This window comes from Dermochelys coriacea, chromosome 14, assembly GCF_009764565.3.
Source record: "Dermochelys coriacea isolate rDerCor1 chromosome 14, rDerCor1.pri.v4, whole genome shotgun sequence".
NCBI classification, from domain to species: Eukaryota; Metazoa; Chordata; order Testudines; family Dermochelyidae; genus Dermochelys; species Dermochelys coriacea.
Genome location: NC_050081.1, coordinates 34,625,721 through 34,649,403, shown reverse-complemented (window position 1 = coordinate 34,649,403; position 23,683 = coordinate 34,625,721). Strand labels below are relative to the sequence as shown.

The 23,683-nt window shown below is 49.4% G+C and overlaps 8 protein-coding genes across 27 annotated transcripts in view; 4 read left to right on the top strand and 4 right to left on the bottom strand.

The window, feature by feature from the left end:
• LOC119843336 (butyrophilin subfamily 1 member A1-like) overlaps positions 1–23,683 on the bottom strand; it is a 1,931,986-nt gene that overhangs the window by 467,062 nt on the left and 1,441,241 nt on the right. The gene's annotated exons all lie outside the window — the stretch shown is intronic.
• The window catches only part of LOC119843287 (zinc finger protein 850-like), a 1,467,609-nt gene that overhangs the window by 593,428 nt on the left and 850,498 nt on the right, over positions 1–23,683 (top strand). The gene's annotated exons all lie outside the window — the stretch shown is intronic.
• Positions 1–23,683, bottom strand: part of LOC119843274 (zinc finger protein 850-like) — a 1,382,451-nt gene that overhangs the window by 806,064 nt on the left and 552,704 nt on the right. For 10 of the 14 annotated variants that reach the window (XM_043496611.1, XM_043496620.1, XM_043496616.1 and 7 more), the window contains one exon: positions 18,704–23,498. In XM_043496611.1, coding sequence (XP_043352546.1) covers positions 20,785–23,498 — 2,714 coding nt within the window. In that variant the 3' untranslated portion in view covers positions 18,704–20,784. Of the gene's footprint in view, positions 1–4,539; positions 5,634–9,673; positions 9,679–18,703; positions 23,499–23,683 lie in introns of those variants that run through there. The other 4 variants (XM_043496614.1, XM_038372409.2, XM_043496622.1 and 1 more) reach the window with 2 other exon arrangements.
• The window catches only part of LOC119843356 (zinc finger protein RFP-like), a 1,128,717-nt gene that overhangs the window by 569,526 nt on the left and 535,508 nt on the right, over positions 1–23,683 (top strand). The gene's annotated exons all lie outside the window — the stretch shown is intronic.
• The window catches only part of LOC119843308 (butyrophilin subfamily 1 member A1-like), a 910,188-nt gene that overhangs the window by 369,759 nt on the left and 516,746 nt on the right, over positions 1–23,683 (top strand). The window lies entirely within an intron of this gene.
• Positions 1–23,683, top strand: part of LOC119843334 (E3 ubiquitin-protein ligase TRIM39-like) — a 707,078-nt gene that overhangs the window by 266,586 nt on the left and 416,809 nt on the right.
• The window catches only part of LOC119843309 (butyrophilin subfamily 1 member A1-like), an 845,206-nt gene that overhangs the window by 460,554 nt on the left and 360,969 nt on the right, over positions 1–23,683 (bottom strand). The gene's annotated exons all lie outside the window — the stretch shown is intronic.
• The window catches only part of LOC119843327 (E3 ubiquitin-protein ligase TRIM11-like), a 790,215-nt gene that overhangs the window by 494,721 nt on the left and 271,811 nt on the right, over positions 1–23,683 (bottom strand).

Genomic DNA, 23,683 nt, shown 5'->3' with positions numbered 1-23,683 from the left:
GTGCATTTCCATCCCAGATCACGTCTGCGTCGCCTTTACCTTTCACCTTACCTCTGCAGTTGGCAGCCATTTCATGCAACACAAAGGAGACTGGGAGTGGGAGAAACTAAATTCGACTTTATTATTCCAAAGGACAAGCAAAAGGCCGACTCCTTTCCCCAGCTCCAGCCCAGCTCAGTTCAGTCCCAGCCCAGCCCACTGCTCCACCCAACTCCCGCAACAGAGCAACAGCTACACATTGGGAGAAACGTGCCGAAAAGCCGTGAGAGGTGCTGGGAGCCCATCACAAAAGCAAACCCCCCGAGAGCAGGGACTCCAAAGAGCTCAGGTTAGAGGGATGCAGGTTGGGGTGAGTGGGGCAGAGACAGTGGCTATCGTCCCCACACAGGACACAGCGGTAGATGGGGAGGGGGTGACCAGTTGGGCTGTCAGGCTCCTCATCTCCCTCTGGCCTCCACAATAGGGATCTGCCTGGCTTGAAAGCTGCCCAGGTCTCCTGACATCCCTGGCCTCCTCCTCACCTCGGCCCAGCCTCATCCTCTCAGCAATCAGGAGACGCTGCCCCCTTAACACAACATTCCTCTTGGGCGGGATTCACAGCATTTTACAATTCAGGCACCACTTGACCGGACTCTCGCAGGAGAATCCCTGTCTCTCTCTGGCTCTGATGCAGTGAGTTCACACTTCTCAGCCTCAGCTGCCTGGCTCTCAGCAGCAAACCCAGCAGTTTCCCAGCTCCATTTCCCCCCCCACCCCGCTCCAGATCCTCCAATCTCCCACCCTCTACCCCTCCTGACTATGTCCCACATCACTGCATGGATCAGGTGGTAACTTCCTTTCCTATTTCACAAAAAGAAAAGGAAAGGCACCTATTTCCTATTTCAGTGTCTGCCTATGGGAGAGTGAATCTAGCTTGCACCGTCAATGTTGGTGCTGAGGGATATTGATAATTGTCATTGTTCAAAGAAAAAAATCAGTTGACAAGGGGTAGAAAAAGGTTAAAATTGAATTGAAAAGGAGTATTCTTGCAAATCAACATTTGTTTCATGAAGCCCTTAATAAATCTGAGCTACATGCTGGCAGACTAATCTAATAGTCAAGTACGTGACCAAACAGCCTTCGGGAACAGAGAAAAAGCCACCACACAGGGTGGGTGATAAAACATTTTCACATTCATAATGTGAAATCCAGAGAATCTGAAGATTCAAAATCCAGAAAGTGAGTGAACCCTTTTTCTTCTAAAGGGCTAGACCTGCTTTACTTCTCGCCTCATTATTTCGTCGTGTTACTTACAAAAGTTTTAGCCTCATCAAAATAAAACAAAAACTCACAAACCAACTTCCCATCTACAAATGATCTGGACTAGCCTAGACAAAAATTGAAAGCAATTTTATCAAGAGATGCAAACAGGGCTATAAGATCAGAAAGGTCAAAATGTGCCTTCAGATTCATTTGGATTCCCTTCCTGGTTTGTGACACTTCCTTCTCCAGCAGGGCTCTGACTTGGGATCACAGACATCAAACCTGTGATTCCTAAGCATGGAGAGCCAGGGACATGGTGGTAAGTGACAATCTGGTAGCTGGAGGGGTAGAATGGGGACAGGATAAAACTCTCCATTGCTGGGATAGAAGCTGCTGTGTCGAGCGTGGAGGGTGACGGTGCTGGGGGAAGGAGGGAATCCCTCGGACTCACCCCATCGCCCTGAAATTGCTCAGAGGCTAAAACACCACATTTTACTGTCCTGGTTCTCACTTCTTTAACATCTGTTTAATTCTGGCTCATAAGGGAGAAAATGTACACACACTAAATGCTTTTCAGAACGGCCTAGAGTAATGTGAGACTATCTGGGAATGAGACAATCCAGTCCCAAAAGGGGGAACTCAGGGACTAACAATCACTCTGATCGTGGAGGGGATCAGAATAGATAAGATGCTCAGGGTGTGTTTGTCACACTCGCAGAATGGTTCACAACTAGGAATGCCAACCTCCAGGCAGCCTGGCAGAAAACCAGGCAGACACTCCAAGCTAGTGGTGCATTCTGTAATTAGATTTCACCAGGCCAGTGACATATGTGAACTCCTGGATCACTACCTCAGTCTTACCCTAGACTCAAAGACAGTCCCCTTTGACTCTCCAGTCTGTCTTGCCACCCAGACAAACTGGACTTTGTGATAAAAGGTCATTTAAACCAAAAATCACATCACATCACGTTGCTCCCTCTCCCAGGAGACCAGTCACTTACCCCAGAGTACCGTAGATCTTACACCAAAATCAAAGCTGGCAGCCAATTCTGTAATAAACCAACTAAAGGTTCATTAGCTAAGGAAAGGAAGTGAGAACTATTGAGAGGATAAAGCAGGTAAAATGTACGCACAGGTGAGTCAGTTTGTAATTCCAAAGGGTGGCAGTATGGTAACACCCATTGTTTCCTGTTCTCTATGTATATAAATCTCCCCACTGTATTTTCCACTGAATGCATACAATGAAGTGAGCTGTAGCTCACGAAAGCTTATGCTAAAATAAATTTGTTAGTCTCTAAGGTGCCACAAGTACTTCTTTTCTTTTTAATAAACTGAGAGTTTCCCAAAAGTCTTTTCGGGGTACCCAGATTGTCTCTGGGGAGCTCCGTTTTCTGTCCAGGACACTTCCCTGGAAGAGTCCAAACAGTCCAGAGGTAAAGGATCTTTCCTTGAATCCATACTTACGGCTTCTTCTCACACAGAAAAAGGCTGACAGGGTCACTACCCACACGGGTTTTTCCTCTGATGACAGAGAGTGAGGAACGCATTTTGATTCTTTGACCACCGATCCTCACGCACAACACCCACTTGCTTTGAAATTAGCTCTTCTCTGTTCAAGTTCTTCATTTACATTCCACGAGGCTTCTTCCTCGTTTGATGGGTTATTTCGTTACAGGAGTATACACTATGGAAATGTTCGCTACTACATTATAACAACATATAATTAAGTGAAAACAATGCAAGTAACATCCCACTAGTTGTCATGAAGTTTAAACACCAAATACACTCTTATACATTTCACAATCACTTTGATCTACCCTAATACACAAGTGATTAGCCTAGGGGTCTGGCACCTGTTCTGCCAGCGTCAGACAGTTTACACCAGGAAATCTGGTGGAGGGTCACTGAAATGCGCTGGCTAATGCCAACAACAAGACCAATGTGACCAGCCCTAGTCAGGGCACTGAGAGAATTTCCCCCATGTATGGAGTTAGTGCCACCTGGAGCATTTTACACACTGAGAACATCTCAGAGGTTTCTTCCCTGTGCAGATTTGCAGATGCCTGATACTCTACAATACCTTACGGGCTACACAGAGGTCAAAGAACACTGTTCTCTTGAAGCAACCCAGCCTTGGGCTCCCTCACAGACAGTCCAGTGAAATATGATGGCGATTACGGAAAACCTTGTTCATCACATAAAAAGTTCTACCAATCCCAGTGGATCAGACACATTACCCACCAAGTTCATGAATATTTCATTTCCTTCCCAAATACATGCTGAAAGCCAATTCCTATTAACTAAACTAAGATTTATTAAAAGAAGAAAAGAGAGAGTACTGGTTAAAAGATCATTATACACACAGACATGAATAGAGTCCTTAGGGCAGTTTCACTGCAGAGATGGTGCTTTAGAATTGAAAAGAGTTCTTTTCAGAATCATTTTATCAGGTTACAGTCCAATGTCCAAATGTTCAATATCAGGGGAGTCCAGCTGGACGGGAGATTTCAATCTTACGACTCAAATTCCCCCCCCCCAAATAAAGTTTAAGAAGATCTGAGATAAAAGGATCAGATCCCAAGAATTTTTCTAGAGATTTTTGCTGTCTCTCATGAGCAGGCAGTCCTTGGGTGAACAATAGGCTTTTGAAGTAAGCTTCTATTTCCTAAACGTCACAGGTAATTAATTACAAGGATTAACATAAGGTAATTATCCATAAAGCAGTTCATAAGCAGTTAACCACAAACTTTAAAGAGACATACAGACAATGACATTATTACACTCAAGTTTCATCTAAATGTTAATATTCCCTGTTGATCTCTGACTTAACAGAATACAGCCCTAGACAGGAACCGTTTGTTTACATTGTTAACCTCTAACAAGATAAAGGTAAACATAGATTACTATACTTACCATCTTCTTCCAGATCATTGACAATAAAAGTTTACATTTCAAACTTCTAGTTTATCTAACGTGGAATGGCCCTAATTACCATTTCCACACTTTTCGAACATGTCTCGAAAAGTTGAATCTGAGTCAATTATCCTGCAAGTTTCTTAACCCTTTCTGGCCATGTGTCACAGCAGTTTAGATCCTGTGTGGATTCTCCCATGTTTAATGAGGTGTGATCTCTGTGTGAAACATTTCCCACAGTCCAAGCACTTATGGGGTCTCTCTCCTGTGTGGATTGCCTGATGTCTAACAAGGGCTGATCTGTTTGTGAAACTTTTCCCACAATCCAAGCAATTATGGGGTCTCTCTCCTGTATGGATCCTTTGATGTGTTATAAGATATGATCTCTGTGTGAAACTTTTCCCACAGTCTAAGCACTTATGGGGTCTCTCTCCTGTGTGGATTGCCTGATGTTTAATAAGGTCTGACCTCCATATAAAACTCTTTCCACAGTCCAAGCACTTATGGGGTCTCTCTCCTGTGTGGATTGCCTGATGTTTAACAAGGTCTGACCTCCATACAAAACTTTTTAAACAATCTAAGCATTTATGAGGGCTCTCTCCTGTGTGGACTGCCTGATGATTAACAAGGGCTGATGTATTTCTGAAACTTTTCCCACAGTCAAAGCACTTATGGAGTCTGTATCCTGTGTGGATTACCTGATGTTTAAAAAGGTCTGACCTCTGTATGAAACTTTTCCCACAGTCCAAGCACTTATGGGGTCTCTCTCCTGTGTGGATTGCCTGATGTTTAACAAGGTCTGACCTCCATATGAAACTTTTTCCACAGTCCAAGCACTTACAGGGTCTCTCTCCTTTGTGGATTGCCTGATGTTTAACAAGGTCTGACCGCCGTATGAAACTTTTCCCACAGTCCAAGCACTTATGGGGTCTCTCTCCTGTATGAAATGCTTGATGTTTAATAAGGTCTGACCTCCATATGAAACTTTTTCCACAGTCTAAGCACTTATGGGTTCTCTCTCCTGTGTGGATTGCCTGATGCTTAAAAAGGGCTGATCTGTCTCTGAAACTTTTTCCACAGTCTAAGCACTTAAGGGGTCTCTCTCCTGTATGGACTGCCTGATGTTTAACAAGGTCTGACCTCTGTATGAAACTTTTCTCACAGTCCAAGCACTTATGGGGTCTCTCTCCTGTGTGGATTGCCAGATGTTTAACAAGGTCTGACCTACGTATAAAGCTTTTCTCACAGTCCAAGCACTTATGCGGTCTCACTCCTGTGTGGATTGTCTGATGTTTAACAAGGTCTGACCTCCATATGAAACTTTTTCCACAGTCCAAACACTTATGGGGTCTCTCTCCTGTGTGGATTGCCTGATGCTGAACAAGGGCTGATCTCCATGTGAAACTTTTCCCGCAGTGCAAGCACTTATGGGGTCTCTCTCCTGTGTGGATTGCCTGATGTTTAACAAGGTCTGACCTCTGTATGAAACTTTTTCCACAGTCTAAGCATTTATGGGGTCTCTCCCGTGTTTGTCTTATCTGATGTGTAATTAGTGCTGACTTGCAATTCAAACATTTCCAGCACTCAAGGGACTGATAGGGTTTCTCTCCTGTGTGGCTTCTCCCATGGTTATTGAGGTCTGAGCCATTACCGAAGCTTTCTCCACAGTCCAAGCATTGAAGGGGTTTCTGTTCAGTATGGATTGTCTGATGTGTCACATGGTGTGATCTCAGAATGAATCCTTTCCCACATTCGAGGCACTGATAGGGTTTTTCTTCCTGGGGATTTGTCTGCTGGGCTCTGGGAACCTTGTCTCCTCCCCAACATTTAATGGATTCATCCACTTTCTTCCTTAGGTGGTTTCCCAGCAGCCTCTCTGACATGTGCCAATATCCCCAGGCTTCTCCCTTTTCCAAGCACTGGGAAAAATTCCCTTCAGCACTTCCCACAAATGTCCCCTGTGGTTCCACTTCCCCAGGAACGTGTTCATGATGATTCCCCTCCTCCTCCTCACTCCCTCTCTCATCACCTGCTGGGAGAGAGACAATCCAGACAGGAGTAATTGTGCTGGGGAGAAAGAGGAATAGCACCGAGAGAAAACCCAAAATGCTAATGCTGCGAAGACTGAGCAATTGGATTCTGCCTCCACATCCCCCAAAAACACTCAGAGGGAAGGAAAGGTGGGAAGAAAACTCATGTAGCTAAGAGGACGGGTGGAGAGCAGTGAGCGATATCTGCTGATTCCAGCCCTGCTCTGGATGAGGTGAGAAAGAACTCAGGGCTTTTACTCACACCACATTTTTGGGATTCTCAATATTTTCCGTCATTAGCCAGATGGTTTCTATGTCAGTCCTCACCTGTGCGGGCGCCTCTTGAGATCTCTCTTTCCTCCAAGGCCTGGAGATCGGGCACCCACGGCTCTTCCCCTCGTTCTAGCTGGGTGATCAGCTCAGGTTTGGGAATGGGAAACCCTGCGCAGTGGGTGAAATCAGACCAGATCAGGGTGCATGGAGGATTGAGAGAGTATCTATCATAAAGGGCATTCCATGTCCCGGTGCTGTGCTGGGAGAATCTGGAATCCAAGGGGACGGAAACATGGTCACTGAGTCCCCTTGGGGGAGAGAGACTTCTGGGAAGGTGAGGAGAATTGTTACGCTCTCACTAGCAGTTCCCAGGATCTGTGCACTTTGGGGGCTTTGCTGATGCACACACAGCTCTAGAGTTAAACCCCTGCCTATTTCTAAACCTGAAGAGCCGTCACTATGGCTAGAGTAATTCTCTGTGCGACTGAGAAATAATACAGATGGGACAATACATGGCTTCTCCCCCTTGAAAGCTGGAGGGATGGGGATGGTTTTGCATGTTCATTATGTCTGACACCCTTATCTCATTGGTGAGGATATGGAGATGCAGGTCTCCCTCACACAGTAGCTGTTGATTATAGAACCCATTACCCTTCAATCTAACTGACCAGGGAAGAACCTGATCAGATTCAGCAATGGAGGCCCTAGATTTTCTCATAACTGAGGGGATGGGAATCCCTTACCCAGTGAGGTCACAGTCTCGTAGATCTCCTGCATGACTTCCCTGTAGAGGGCTCTCTGACCAGAGTCCAGCAGAGCTCCCTGACCCTTTGTGAAATACACAGCCACCTCCTTGAAGGTCACCAGCATCTGAAACAACAAGAGTCCCCCACTCAGCACGTGCTGCCCTAGCCACAATAGCACTAGTCACGGGAAAGGAAGAAAGAAAAAACAGAATCACCTCGGAAGCTCTGGGAGGACCAGCCAGGACCCTTCAGGGGCTGGAGAGAAGGTGAGAGCTCCTTGCCCCCCGCCCCCCCACCCACAGCATACAGAGCAGGGCAGGGTCTTCTCATCTACCACACGCCTGCCAGCCACAGGCTGCTACGGGAAGCAGAGCTCTGAGCCGGGGTCAGGGACAGGAACCTCAACAGCTTCCCTTCGTATTTCACAGCAGCCCTTGGCTAGTGGGTTCAGGCTCCAGCACTGGGAGTCTGGAAAATGTTCCCAGCCCTGCCCAAGGGGGTTGTATCCTGTTTGAGAAATAGGGGAATGTTCCCCCGCACCCTCCCACCGTCAGTGGGCTCAGAAAATCAGCAGGTTTATCACACCCTGTCCCCTCCCTGCTTCATCCTGTGTTTTTCCTGCACCTCCCCCTCTACAACACCTCCCTGCAGCTCCCTGAAAATCCCCTACCTGAGGTGGCTCCATCACAGCCACTTCCCTTCCCTGTCCCCTGGAAGACGGGACCATCTGGAACGAAATCTAGATGTGATTCCTCTGCCTGTCAAGGCGAGAGCAGTGATGCGGAGGTTACAGAAGCGACTTGAGTCCATTTCACACCCTGATTCCCCCCAGGCTCCCTCCATGCAGACACACGCTCTGGACTCTGCCATGCTGCCAGGTCAGGCCCCTCCCAGCAGAACTAAACCCACCGAGGACACTTTTAAACCCTCCCAGTAAGAGCATCTCTGCACCAAATGCTAGAAAAAGAGCAAATCAAAAGAACCACTTTCGGGACTCCCCATGACATTATTATGTAACCCCCTGTAGTTACCCCCCATCTCCCCTGGTAGTGGGGTGTTCAGCAGAGTCATCAACTGACTTTTCTTCTCTCAGCTCCTCGCCTTGTTCCCAGGAGAGTCAGTCTGCCGAGGCGGGTGCAGGGAATTAATCCGGATAGGTCTGGAAGCTGGGAACCACCCACCTTTTGCTACTGCTGCCCCTTCCAGTCTCTCCACTCTCCCTTTTTATCATCTTCCCTCCCCCTGGGAGAACTGGTGACTGCCCCATTGTCTTGAGCCTTTGCTCTCATTAGGCAGATCAGTCACTGCCACTGCTAACAGGAGTTTGAACCTGGCTTTGTCCATGGGGGCAGCAGCTCTGGGACTTGCAGACACACAGGGAGCCCCCTCCCTTTGTAGGCCAAACTCACAAGCAGGTCCCTGAAAGGGGCCCTTTGTGCAGAGTCACTTTCCTGCCCGACCCCAGCCCTGTCCCCTGGGTCTCTCCATCACCTGCAGGCTCCAGCTGAGGGCTGGTGTCGGAAGAGCCAGGGGATGCCCCAGGGTCTGGTTCCAGTCACTGGAGAAAGTCCCCACCTAGGCTGGGCACAGAGGGGTTTTAATAGAGATCTCTCCTCTGCTTCGTAAGAAGTAGCATCTCAATCTGGAGTCCCTGGTCAAAATGGAGGAGGCAGCAGCTTGTGACCCAGGGAGCTCAACTCCAGAGCTCTAATAACATGAGCAGCGAGAGATGCACACACCAGCCTCCTCCTCTTCCTTAGCAAGAACCAGAGCCCTTTGGTGGCAGCAGATAAGGATGAGTCTCCCTGGCCTGCCCCTGAAGCCCCCAGGGACAGGCAGGCAGATGCTGATCTTTTTTACTAGGAGGGTGGTGAAGCACTGGAATGGGTTACCTAGGGAGGTGGTGGAATCTCCATCCTTAGAGGTTTTTAAGGTCAGGCTTGACAGAGCCTTGGCTGAGACGATTTAGTTCGGGATTGGCCCTGCTTTGAGGAGGGTGTTAGACTAGATCACCCCCTGAGGTTCCTTCTAACCCTGATATTCTATGATCTCACTGGCCCATCCACACTCATCTCCTGCAAGAGCAGCAGTGACTCAGGTTTGACAATGGATCTGGCTGAGATCTGCATCCTGCATGGAAATCAGACTAGGGCCTCGAGCAGCCCCAAACACTCAGGAGACAGACCCCAACATCATGAATGTGTCTTTTTTATTTTTAAATCAAATAATAAATTGGAAGCAGGGTGTGTGGGGAGGGAGGAGGCTGCCTGTGGATATTTTCCTCGTCGCTTCTGATTCCTGAGGGGATAGTCTCCTCACCTACATGTTGAATGCATCCGATGAAGTGAGCTGTAGCTCACGAAAGCTTATGCTCTAATAAATTTGTTAGTCTCTAAGGTGCCACAAGTACTCCTTTTCGTTTTGCGAATACAGACTAACACGGCTGCTACTCTGAAACCTGTCACCTACATGTTCTTTGACCAGTTCCAGGAAAAAAATTGCCCAGCGGCTGCTGGGTGGGGAAGTCCTTCACCCTCTCCTACCCTATGGGGCAGGGGAGCTGCCCTTGTATCTCTCCTCATCTGTCTGTCTTCTCCCTGCCCCAGCCAGTCTGCACTTGCTCTCACATTCTGCCTCCAGCCTCCCCTCCCCACATCCCCCCTTTCTCTCACAGTGCCCCCCATCACATCTTCCCTCTGTTCCATTCTCATTCCCCTCAGCCCCATAATTCTCCTCCTACAGCCTGACTCCTCTCCATTGCCCCATCCTCCCTGCCCCCCATCCTGCCCCCTGCATTCCTATTACCCATCTCCTGTCACCTAATGCATCCCTGTTCCCCACCCCTGCACCTCTTTAGCCTCCCCCTCCTGGAGCCCAGCTGTAAACGGGAGGCACGGCTGCCTGGGGGGTGGGAGTAAAGGTCTCTCTTACTGTCCCTCCAAGCGGTGCCCTCCCTGGGAGCAGGAGCTGAGGCCTGGGAAGGGGGGCCCTGGCTAGGCTGGGGTTACTGCACTGGGAGAGGCTCCTGGGGAGCAGCGGGAATGTTCCTGGCTTACAGTATAAACCTCTCCTGTCTGCAGCCAGGGAGTCCGCCGGGAATGGGGATTCCGCACAGCACTGACCAGTTACTGCAGGAACTGCCATTCACTTCCTGCTGCTGGGAATGAGGGACCCCACTGATTACTCCCACATCACTCCAGCTCCTTGTGGGCCCGAGCCATACACCCATTCCACTGAAACCTCCCTGCCCCAGATCCTGCCCCTCAGAGCTTCCACGTCCCCTGACAACAGCACTATGGGGGCATCATCCGTAAAAGCCACCCAGGCAATGGGAGAAAAGAAAGGAGACATTCTGATCCCTGGAAGGGGGGAGAAGGGGCATGTCTGTGGAAACCCATGATTGTTCCAGAGAGTCCCCAATATCAACCGGGATTCAGGGGTGAAGGGGTCCTGGTCCTAAAGAGGCTGCCCAGAACATCAGGGGACACATTTCACGGTGACACTGACTCTGTGCACGATTCGCTCTGGTAAGAGATTGGATCAGGCAGCAGTTTGGCAGCGACGGTCTCTGGTCTCCACATGTGGCTCGCTGGCTAGCAGCGACTCCGGGGGGGGGGGGGGGAGTTGCACAATTGCACGCGCGCCTAATGAATGAGCCATGCATATTTTTAATTTTTTGCGAAGAAAAATCTCTCACTCCGATCTGTCCCCCCTCCCCGTGTGGCTGACCCAGCCCCAGCATGGCCCGGGTTGGCTCCCCCAACGGGAGCTGGCGGCAGCTTTCCTGGGCCCGGGGCAGGGAATCGCAGCCAGCTCTGCGGGGAGCAGCCCGGGGGTGACGGGGGGGGGCGGGTCTCTCTTACCTTCCCTCCGAGCGGGGCCCCCAGGGGCAGGGGCCGGGCCGGGAAGGGGGCCCTGGCCGGGCTGGGGGCTCGGCCCTGGGGGAGGCTCCCGGGGAGCCGCGGGAAGGGCCCGGCTGGAGATTCCCCTCTCCCGGCTGCAGCCAGGGCTCCGGGCTCCCAGCACCAGCCGCCGGGGCTCGGGGATCTCGCCGGGAGCCAGAGTCGCCGCAGCGGCTGCGAGTCACTTCCCGCGGCCGGGCCTGAGCCCCGCGATCCGCCCCCCAGAGCCGCCCCCCAGCCGCTCCTGGGTCCTAGCGATCAACCCACGATTCTGCAGCATCTCTGTGTCCGGCTCCTGTTACACCCACAGACTTTAAGATCTGAAGGGCCCATCATGAGCATCTAGCCCAGGGGTTCTCAGGACCAAATTTTTGGTGACCTCAGAGTGCAGGCAGCAGCTCTCGCTGGTGGCTGCTCTGACACTTTTTGCTAAAATACTTAATTAACTTTAGCAAAAACCATGAGATGTGCATATAGGCAGAGGGCGGTAAGTTGTCGGTACACGGACACAAGAGGCCACGGTAACAATGTTGAGGTCCATGGAAGTTGATCCCCGCAAGCGGCTCCCCATCCCTGCTGTTGCTGGCAGAGGCACGGCCAGGGGGCTCTGCACGCTGCCTCAGTTCCCCCTCCCTGAGCGCTGACTCGTGGATCTGAGACAGAGCAAGAGGGGGGACATGCCTCTGCTTCCAGGATCTCCTTGAGGTAAGTGCTGTACGAAGCCTGAATATGCCTCCCACTGCCCCACCCTCCTGCCCCAACCCTGATCCCCCTCCTGCCCTCCAAACCCCTTGGTCCTAGCCTGGAGCACCCTCCAACATCCCAAACCCCTCATCCTCAGCCCCACCCCAGAGCCCGCACCCGCAACTGGAGCCCTCACCCCTACCCCCCAGGACCCAGCCCTGATCCCCCTCCCATGCTCTGAACCCCTTGGTCCAAGCCTCAAACCCCCTCCTGCACCCCAAATCCCTCATCCCCAACTCCACACCACATCCTGCACCCCCAGCCAGAGCCCTCACCCCTACACATCCCAACCCCCTGCTCCAGCCCAAAGTTCCAACCCTGAACCCCTCATTTCTGGCCCCACCCAAGAACCTGCAGCCACAGCCCAGAGGCCGTACCCCCTCCCACACCCAACCCCCTGCCTCTGCCTGGAGCCCTCTCCAATGTCCATCATTAAATCTGGTAATTTTGTTAAGTTTCCATTGTGCAACATGGTGGTGCTGACCCATACACAGAGCTAAGTGTGGGAATGGTCACTCTAGTGTGGGGAACTTTCCTGACTTATACACCCCACCCCAGTGGAATTGAATAGCAGAAGGATCTGAGTCCTTGCTCTCACTCCCTTCATCCAGAGGCCTGCCTGACTCCAAGGACTCCCCTTCCACTCTAGTCCCCATAACCCTGACAAGACTGGGCCAAGGATTCCTGAGGGGCTCGACCCCCAATCTTGTTGTGATCACTCAAGACAGGGGTGACAGTGTCCCCACTGTGGGGTACTCTCTTTGCTCTGGACTCTTCCCTGACATCTTCACTGACAATTGCACAGAGTTCAGAACAAATAAAATTAATTAAACAGCAAGTAATTTTTTTTAAAAAGGAAAAAAATGGGAAAGATGAAAGGAAAACACACCACCCCGCTCTGTGGGCACGGGGCGGGACCACAACCAGCATCTCTGAGATGTAAGTTCCAAGTCTGTTCCTCACATGTCTCAGGCCTCCAGCCCAGGCCCTGGCTGTGCTGCAGGGATGCTGTGGCTCAGATACGTGCACTGAGGGTGGCCACGTGCCTTCAGGTTCTAGGTGGCAGGACTCTTTGCCCAGCGTCAGTTTCCGCCTGTCGGGGTTATGCTCCCCCTCCAAGTTTGGCCTACGAGGCCCCTTCGCTGGGCGCATCTCCCTACGCTGGGCCCTCTGCCCAGGGTCCCCCTTGCTCTCCCCAGCTGCTCACCGCACCCGGCTCCAGACTGCCCCAGCCCCAGCTCCCCTCTGCCTCAGCGCTGCTGCTGCTCTGCCTCCAGCCCAGCTCAGGCTGCTGCTCTCCCCTTAGCTCTGCCCTTCTCTGCAGGCAGCTCCAGCTCACACAGTGCACAGGCTCCTGACTCCCTCATTGGCCTGCCTGCCCTGTCAACGAGGCTGACTTAGAGCATTAGCCTCTCCCCATCGGCCCCGGGGACTACTCTCAGGACCTTGATTTCTCATTGGCCCTTCCCCTGGCTTTTGGTTCTGGGAAAGGGCCAACCAAAAAACCACGCTAAGTTTCAGTGAGGGGCTAACAGTCCCCTTACCGAGATCCACACCAAAATCATTTTAATTTATTTATTGCTAGCTAGTAAGTCTGCTGCTGTGAAAAGTGATATTTGTTTGTTTCTTAATATTTTTCACAGCCTCTCAGCTAGCTATATGGGTTCCCAATTTGGTAATTTAAAAAACCCAGACACTCCAGCAGGAGTGCCGGAACCTCCCCTGCCCCGCCTCTTCCCCCGAAGCCCCACACCTGCCTCGCCTCTTCCCCCAAGGCTTCTCCCTCATCCACTCCTCTTCCTCCCTCCCTGCCCAGGTCAGGAGGACTTGCCTGTGGAGCCGGGGCTGGGAGCTGCAGCCACCCAATGCAGGTAGGAGGCAGCCCCAGCTGAGTAGGGGCTGGTGTGGGTGCCTCCCCACCTCCAGTAACTAAACTTTGGGTGTCTGGTCAGTAGATCTGACCGGACAATGTCAGGTTCCCTTTTTAACTGGACTTTCTGGTCACAAACCAGGCAATTGGCCATCCTATCATCAGCACTCAATGTGCAATAAGTGCTAGGAACATGTCGGGGACAACTTCTGCTTTCTGATGGTGGGGGAAGTAACCATGGGACAGCCGGGTTAGACTCAATTCTGACCAGCAGGGAGGAATTTGTTGGTCTAGATGAAACTACTATAAGGTGGGTGCACAACTGGTTGAAAGACTGTACTCAGAATATTTATCAATGGTCTGGTGTCAAACTGGGAGGGGAATGATGGACGGGGAGCCCCAGGTGGCTTTCCCACACTCCCAGCAGGGAATGGGGAGTTGAAAAGCCGCACGTGGCTTCCCCCGCTCTTTACGGAGAAGAGGGAGTTGTGGGCGGGCAACCCACTAAGAGCCTGTGGGGCAGCTAGGCCCCTGGGAGGGAGCCATAGGCACCAACTCCGTGGGTGCTCTGGGGCTGGAGAACCCCCAGGGAAAAATTATCGAGTGCTCCCCACCCACCGGCAGCCAAGCTCCCCGCTCCTTGCCTCCTTCTCCCCACGCCCAGCGCCCCACATCCCAGTTCCTCCCCCTCCCTCTCCCTCCCAGCGCTCCCTGCCCCCTGCCGCCTTACAGCTCTTTGGTGGCGCTTAGAACTTGCCGGGAGGGAGTGGGAGGAGCAGGGACGTGGGGTGCTCAAAGGAGGAGGTGGAGAAGAGGCAGGGCAGGGGCGGGACTTTGTGGAAGGGGTGGAATAGAAGTGGGGTGAGGGCAGTGCAGAGGCAGGGCCAGGGGTGGGAAGGGGGGGTCAAGCACCCACCAGGCAGAGGGGAAGTTTGTGCCTATGGAGGGAGCTGCCATTGGAGATGACAGACTGGGCTCTCAGCTCCCCACACTGCCCCTCTTAGGTTGGTGGAAGCGCTCCTGGGCAGGACATGCCCCAGTGACCCAAAGAGAGTAGTGTGAACATCAGCTATTGCAGTAAGTACTGTGGTGGCTCTAAGTCAACCTAATACAGGTCACCTTAGGTTTGAAGTGTAGACGAACCTTTACAAGCAAAAGGATTTCTCTCACCCAAGAGCTTTCAGCAGTCCATGCTCACTAAAAAGCCTTCCAGCTAGGACCACTCCCCCCAGTTTAATGATGCTCCTATTGTCTTTCAAGCGAGCTTGCTACTGTGAGTAGAGATGGGGAAGGGGAGGTGGCCAGAGGCTTCCCCCCCGCCCTTCTTATACTCACAGCCTTTATAGTGGAAAAGTCTTTGCTGGGTCATGGAGTCAGGCAACTCCATGGCGTATGTGAGCTCCAAACCGTCCTTCGGATGAATTGTAAATTTCTTTGTTTACCCCCATCTTCTTATGGGTGGACGGCCAGATAAGAGTTTTCTAACACAGATGGTCAGATCTTTCTCGTCTCTGAGGAGTTAGTCTGTGGGCATTCCCCAGAACGACGACATATTTCAGTAACAAATAGGGTAACAAATAGGGAAAACGTCCAGGTTTTCCCACAGAGCCTCTTTTTTTAACCTGGTTTCTCTGTCCGGGCGGGATTTTCCTATAACAGCAAATGTCCAGGGGTTTTGCAGAGCAGATGGGCTGCCTCTCAGAAATAGCACTGATTGGTCAGCTTTCCATATGGTCTATTCCCTGGCATCCACAGCTGATTGGTCCATTCCCCTACAGCTGCAGCTGATTAATTTCTGCCAGATCCCGCCCACCCAGGCCTCAGCTCCCAGCCCTGGGGAAGGGGTCCTACAGGTAGGCCCTGACTGATGGCTGTTACTGCGTTCTGGGCTTGTGTCAGAGGCCTGCCACTGTGACAGTAACTGACACTGCCCTCACCTCATGAATACCCCCACCACACCTTCTCCAGCACCCACAACTCTACCCCCCTCCAGCTCCCACCCCTCATCAGTGTCCTCTTTTTGGGCACATGGAATATGGTCACCCTAGTCAGAAACATACAGTAAAATCTCACCATTCTACATGCAGTGGTGTTACATACATTTTGATGGCATAATATTCAGCAGATCATGAGCTTTCCAATGATCCCTCACCAGGCACTCTTTGTACACTGTATATCATAACCATAGGCAAGTGGTGAACATGGGGCACAGGGGGTTAGTCACAAGAGGGATCAGTGTGGGGTGAGTGGAGCAAAGAGAATCTCTGTCATCACAACTCAGGACACTGGGGTAAATGGGGAGGGGGTGATCAGCTGGGCTGTCAGGTTCCTCATTTCCCTCTCGCCTCAGTGATGGGGGTCGGCCTGATTTAAAGGCTGCCCAGGCCTGTTGACATCCCAGGCTCCTTTCTTGCCTGAGCCCAACCTCAGCATCTCAGCAATAAGGAGACGCTGCCCCCTCCCTCTATTATTTTTTGGGGTGTCATTCATGGTCCTTTAGATTTCAGGGGCAGCTGCATACGACACTCACAGGCCAAGTCTAGTCGCTCTCTGGCTCTAATGCAGCGAGTTGACAGTTCTCAGCCTCAGCCATCTGGCTTTGAGGAGCAAACCCAGCAGTTTCCCAGCTCCTTGCTTCTCCCCCTCCAAACTGTATCTCATATCACTGCAGGGATCAGGCAGTAACTTCATTACTCTGTCTCCTGCACTGTGAATCTAGCTTGCACCACCAGTGGTTGTGCTGAGAGATACTGATCACTGTCATTGTTCAAACCACACACAAAAATCTCATAACAAAGGGTCAGATAAAGATTAAAATAACAAAATCTAAAAAAGGCCTATTCCGGCAAATGATAATTTGTCTCGTGAAGTCCTCAATAAATCTGAGCTACATCCTGTCAAACTAAATATCAACGTATGTGACCAAATGGCCTTCACGAAGAGAGAAAAACCCACAATCCAGTGTGGGCTATAACACACTTCCATGTTCATAAAGTGAAATTTCAAAGAATTCTTTAAGACACAAAATCAGGAAAATAAATTTACCCATTTTCTTCTGTAGTGGCTAAACCAGCTTCGCTTCTCGCCTCATTACTTGGTTGTATTAGTTGCAAAAGTTTTAGCATCATTATACTAAAAGAAAGAGAAAGAAAGACAAATCTTCCCATCTACAAATGATCTGGACTAGCTTAGAAAAAGTCAGGAACTAATTTCACCAATAGGTGTAAACCAGGGCAATAGGATCTGAAAGGTCAAACTGTGCTTTAGGTTCAATGGGATTTCCCCGTCCACTCATAGGTCTATGACCCTTTCTTCTCCAGCCCTCTTGAGTCTGACTTAGGATCATAGACATCAAAACTGTGATTCCTAAGCATGGAGAGCCAGGGACATGGTGGTAAGTGACACCGTGAAAGACAGAGGGGTAGAATGAGAAGATAAAACTGTTACAGGTTGGATCACAGAAACCCCCTTGGGAACTGCCAACTGATGTGCCAAGACTACTTCAGCCCCTGCTTTCCCTGCAAACTTGGGACTCCAGCACCCTGTCTTGTTGAGCCAGACACGCGAGTCTGCTCCAACACAGACCCAGGTCTGAACAACATGTCCCAAAGCTGCAGACTTAACTGAAAGCAACTTAAGAAGTGTTCCTGTCTTTAACACTCAGATGCCCCAACCCCCAATGGGGTCCAAACCCCAAATAAATCCATTTTACCCTGTATAAAGCTTATACAGGGTAAACTCATAAATTGTTCGCCCTCTATAACACTGATAGAGAGATATGCACAGCTGTTTGCCCCCTCTCCCCAGGTATTAATACATATTCTGGGTTAATTAATAACTAAAAAATTATTTTATTAAATACAGAAAGTAGGATTTAAGTGGTTCCAAGTAGTAACAGACAGAACAAAGTGAATTACCAGGCAAAATAAAATAGAACACGCAAGTCTATGTCTAACACAGTAATAAAACTGAATACAGATAAAATCTCACCCTCTGAGATGTTTCAATAAGTTTCTTTCACAGACTGGACGCCTTCCTAGTCTGGGCACAATCCTTTCCCCTGGTCCAGCCCTTGTTCCAGCTCAGGTGGTAGCTAGGGGATTTCTCATGATGGCCACCCCCTTTGTTCTGTTCCACCCTCTTCTATATCTTTTGCATAAGGTGGGAATCCTTTGTCCCTCTGAGTTCCCACACCTCCTCAATGGAAAAGCAGCAGGTTAAAGATGGATTCCAGTTCAGGTGACATAATCACATGTCACTGTAAGACTTCATTACCCACTCGCCAGCACACACATATACAGGAAGACTTACAAGTAAAAGAGAAAAGGAGTACTTGTGGCACCTTAGAGACTAACAAATTTATTAGAGCATAAGCTTTCGTGAGCTACAGCTCACTTCATCGGATGCATTTGGTGGAAAACAAAGTACTCCTTTTCTTTTTGCGAATACAGACTAACACGGCTGCTACTCTGAAACAAGTAAAAGAGAGCCATCTACAGTCAATTGTCCTGATTGATGGGAGCCATTAAGATTCCAAACCACCATTAATGGCTCACACTTTGCATAACTACAATAGGACCTCAGAGTTATATTTCATATATGTCTAGTTTCAGAGTAGCAGCCATGTTAGTCTGTATTCGCAAAAAAGAAAAGGTGTACTTGTGGCACCTTAGAGACTAACAAATTTATTTGAGCATAAGCTTCCGTGAGCTACAGCTCACTTCATCAGATGTGTTCATCGGACATATTTCATATGTCTAGTTTCAGGTACAAGAGTGATACAAGAAAAGGAGTACTTGTGGCACCTTAGAAACTAACAAATTTATTTGATCATAAGCATGTAGCTCACAAAAGCTTATGCTCAAATAAATTTGTTAGTCTCTGAGGTGCCAGAAGTACTCCTTTTCTTTTTTGCAAATACAGACTAACATAGCTGCTACTCTGAAAAGAGTGATAAATTTATACAAATAGGATGACCACACTCGGTAGATTATAAACTTTGTAATGATACCTTACAAGAGACCTTTTGCATGAAGCATATTCCAGTTACATTATATTCACACTCATAAGCGTATTTTTAAAAAATCATATAGAGTGCAACATCACACTGTCCATTGCTGGGACAGAGGCTGCTATGTGGAGAGTGGAGGGTGATGGTGCTGGGGGAACAAGGGAATCCCTCAGACTCACCCCATCGCCCTGAAATAGCACAGAAGCTAAAACACCACATTTTACTGTCTCTGCTCCCACTTTTTTAGCATCTAGTTAATTCTGATGCATAAGGCAGAAAATATACAAACACTAAACGCTTTTCAGCAGGGCCTGGAGTAATGTGAGACTATCTAGGAATGAGACAATCCAGCCCAACTGGGGGAACTCAGGGACTAACAATCACTCTGCGAATGGGAAGGGGTCAGAACACATAAGTAAGGGTACGATTTTGTTATGGATTCGCAGAAGTCACAGAATATGTGACTTCCAGAGACCTCTGTGACTTCAGGCCATGGTGGCTCGGAGCTGCGGGGTTCCCCTGCTGCATGCAGTAGCAAAGAGCTGCCCTCCGGAGCTCTAAGCTGCTGTTGGCTATGGGAGTACCCCGCAGCACCCAGCTGCCAGGGGTGGCTACCAGATCTATGAGTTGCTGCGGGGGACAAGGCCCCCCGACAGTTCCCAACTGCCATGGGCTGCAGGGGCCCCAGAGCTCCGAACTACGGGAGGCAGGGGGCCCATGCAGCTGCAGCCAGGGCCCCTACATCTGCCCAGCTGCCATGGAACTCCAGAGTCCCAGGAGCAATGGGTGCTGCAGCCTTCTTCCTCCCCATTTTGTCACGGATATTATTGGTAAATGTCACAGATATTCACAGAAGCCCGTGACCTATTTCTTTATTGCCCGTCACCTGTCTGTGACTTTTACCAAAAATATCCATGACAAAATCTCAGCCTTACACATAAGATGCTCAGGGTGAGGTTACACTAGGAAATCTTGTGGAGGGTCGCAGAGATGCGCTGGCTAATCCCAATCACATTTCCTACCATGGGCAGATGCTCGGAAGCAGAGATGGGAATCTCTAAGCCTCCCACAAATGGCTCTGTGGAAATCAGCCCCTCTCAGTGGTGCTGTCTGAATGCAGAGGGGGCAGGGAGAAGCAACTCTCTACCCCTGTGCTCTCCCTTGCCTCTTATCCTATCATCCCCAAACACTTGATAATCCAGCACCCAGCTCCGCCTGCTCCCCAGCTCCACCAGCCCCAACCATTCAATCGCCCGTTCCTTCCCCAAAACCCATCCTCCTGGTCCCTCAATATTTGATCCCCAGAGCCCAGCACCGTGGGGGATTTGGGGAGGGGAGAAGTTACTAACCCCCAGGGACACTCCCCTTGCAGGGAACAGGTCCAGGTAAGTCTGGGAGCCCAGCTCAGGGGCTGGTGGAAGATGGGGGGTTGGGGACAGCGGTCTAGAATGAAGGTGGGGCCTGGCCCAAGTGTCCTTCTCATTTCCATGGCAGAGGGATCCCGGCTGGGAGGGGAAGGGAGAGGGGGGAACTTCAGCCAGGGAGCGCAAGCATCTGGAGGAGTTTCTCTCTCTTCCTTCCCCCACCTTTGGCCCATCAGCTCAGCAGCCAGGGCTGTAGCAGGGAGGAGGGTCTGGTCAGGGCTTCTCCTCTGCCTGGGGTTTGCTTAGACCAGGCAGAGCCAGAGGGTCACTGACCAGCTGCTGCTTGGCTGCTGCTGGATCCTCACCCCAGCAATGGGCAGCTGGGTCCTTGGGAGCCAAACGCCTCGGATGTGTGTGGGAACAAGGAAATGGGTTGGTCACCATGGCCAGCCCTAGTCAGGTCCTGAGAGAATTTCCCTGCTGTGAGGAGGAGAGTCTCTGATGTCAGCTCCACTTGGAGCATTTTTCACACTGAGAACATCTCAGCGGTTTCTTCCCTGTGCGGATTTGTGGATCCCTGATTCTCCAGGAGCACCAAACGAAGCTTCCTCCACATTGAAGGTCTCTCTGTTGTGTTGATCACTGATGTGTGAAATCAAATTGAATCTTTTCCTGCAGTCAAGCTATTTCTAGCATCTCTCACCTTTGTGGATTTTCTGATGTTTGGTGAGCTCTGAGCTCTTACTGAAGCTTTCTCCACAGTCAAGACATTTAGAAGGTCTCTCTCCTGTGTGGATTCTCCTATGTTGAGTAAGGTTTGAGCGCTGACTGAAAGTTTTCCCACAGTCCAGGCATTTATGGGGTTTCTCTCCTGTGTGAGTTTTCTGATGTGTATTAAGGGTTGATTTTAAACTGAAACTTTTCCCACACTCAAGGCATTTATAGGGTCTTTCTCCTGTGTGGATTCTCTCATGTTTAGTGAGGGATGAACTTTCCATAAAACTTTTCCCACAGTCAAGGCATCCATAGGGTCTCTCTCCTGTGTGAACTCTCTGGTGTATAGTAAGATGTGAATTCTGTATAAAACTTTTCCCACACTGATGGCATTTAAAGGGTCTCTCTCCTGTGTGGATTGCCTGATGTCTAGTAAGTTTTGAGTTATGAATAAAACTTTTCCCACAGTGGAGGCATTTATAGGGTTTGTCACCTGTGTGGATTCTCTGATGCTTAATAAGGACTGAGTGCTGAATGAAACTTTTCTCACACTCAAGGCATTTATAGGGTCTTTCTCCTGTGTGGATTCTCCCATGTTTAGTAAGGGATGAACTTTCCATAAAATTTTTCCCACACTCAAGGCATTTGTAGGGTCTTTCTCCCATGTGCATTTGCCTATGTTTAATAAAGGATGAACTTTCCATAAAACTTTTCCCACACTCAAGGCATCTGTAGGATCTCTCCCCTGTGTGGATTCTCCCATGTTGAGTAAGGTGTGAGTGTTGACTGAAAGTTTTCCCACAGTCAAGGCATTTATATGGTCTCTCTCCTGTGTGGATTCTCCTATGTTTCATAAGGGATGAACTTTCCATAAAACTTTTCCCACACTCCAGGCATTTATAAGGTCTCTCTCCTGTGTGGATTCTCTGATGTGTAGTAAGCTTTGAGTTATGAATAAAAGTTTTCCCACACTCCAGGCATTTATAAGGTCTCTCTCCTGTGTGGGTTCTTTGATGTGTAGTAAGATGTGACTTCTGAATAAAACTTTTCCCACACTCAAGGCATCCATAGGGTCTCTCTCCTGTGTGGGTTCTCTGATGTTTAGTAAGCTTTGAGTTATGAATAAAACTTTTCCCACACTGCAGGCATTTAAAAGGTCTCTCTCCTGTGTGGGTTCTCTGATGTATAGTAAGTTTTGAGATATGAATAAAAGTTTTCCCACACTTCAGGCATTTATAAGGTCTTTCTCCTGTGTGAACTCTCTGGTGTATAGTAAGTTGTGACTTCTGAATGAAATTTTTCCCACACTCCAGGCATTTATGGGGTCTTTCTCCTGTGTGGATTGCCTGATGTCTAGTAAGTTTTGTTCTGTCAACAAAACTTTTCCCACAGTCGAGGCATTTATAGGGTTTGTCACCTCTGTGGATTCTCTGATGCTTAATAAGAACTGAGTGATGAACGAAATTTTTCCCACACTCAAAGCATTTATATGGTCTCTCTCCTGTGTGGATTCTCCTATGTTTCATAAGGTATGAGCTCTGACCAAAAGTTTTCCCACAGACCAAGCATTTATACGGTTTCTCTCCGGTGTGGGTTCTCTCATGTTTAATAAGGTTCCATCGCGCATAGAAAACTTTTTCACACTGAAGGCATTTATAGTGTCTCTCTCTTGTCTTCAGACATGGATGTCTAATAAAGTTTGAGTGATGAATAAAACTTTTACCACACTGAAGGCATTTATATGGTCTCTCTCCCATGTGGATTTTCCTATGTTCAGTAAGGTGTGAGCGCTGACGGAAAGTTTTCCCACAGTCCAAGCATTTATGGGGTTTCTCTCCTGTGTGAGTTTTCTGATGTGTATTAAGGGTTGATTTCAAATTGAAACTTTTCCCACACGCAAGGCAATCATAAGGTCTTTCTCCTGTGTGGATTCTCTGATGTGCAGTAAGGTGTGAACTTTCAATAAAACCTTTCCCACACTCGAGGCATTTATAGGGTCTTTCTCCAGTGTGGATTCTTTGATGTGCCGTAAAGTTTGAACTCTGACTAAAACTTTTCCCACACTCAAGGCATTTATATGGTCTCTCTCCTGTGTGCAATCTTTGGTGTATAATAAGACATGGTTTCTTACTGAAGCTTTTCCCACAGTCTAAGCATTTATAGGGCTTCTCTCCTGTGTGGGATCTGTGATGTGCCATAAGCGGTGATCTCTGGCTAAATCTTTTTCCGCACTCCAGGCATTTATAGGGTTTCTCTCCTATGTGCATTCTCTGGTGAATAATAAAGTTTGACTTCTCACTGAAGCTTTCCCCACAGTCTACGCATTTGTTGGACATCTCTCCTGTGTGGGTTCTCCAATGTTTACTAAGGTTTGCACTGAAAAGGAAACTTTTCCCACAGTCAAGGCATTTGTAAGGTTTCTCTTCACTGTGACTTTTCTGCTGGACTCTGGTTTCCCTAGGATCCTTGCATCCTTCACTACCGTGAATGGATTCATCAAGTTTCTTCCTGGGATAGCTTCCCAGCAGCATCTCTGATCTGTGGCGATCTCCCCAGGCATTTCCCTGTTCCAAGCACTGGGAAAAATTCCTTTCAGCTCGTCTCAAAACCATCTCCTGCGATTCCACTTTCCCAGAACCTTCCTCCTGCTGATTCTCCTCCTTGTTCTCACTCACTGTCCTATCACCTGCTGGGAGAGAGAGAATCCAGACAGGAGTCACTGCCTGTGCTGGGGAGAAAGGACAGAAAGGGGAATAGCAAAGAGGGAAAACACTACACAGTGACTGTTGGGGAGATGGAGACACTGGATTCTGCCTCCTCATCCCACCCAAACACTCCCATTGTAGGAGTCACAGACGAAATTCCTGACAACTA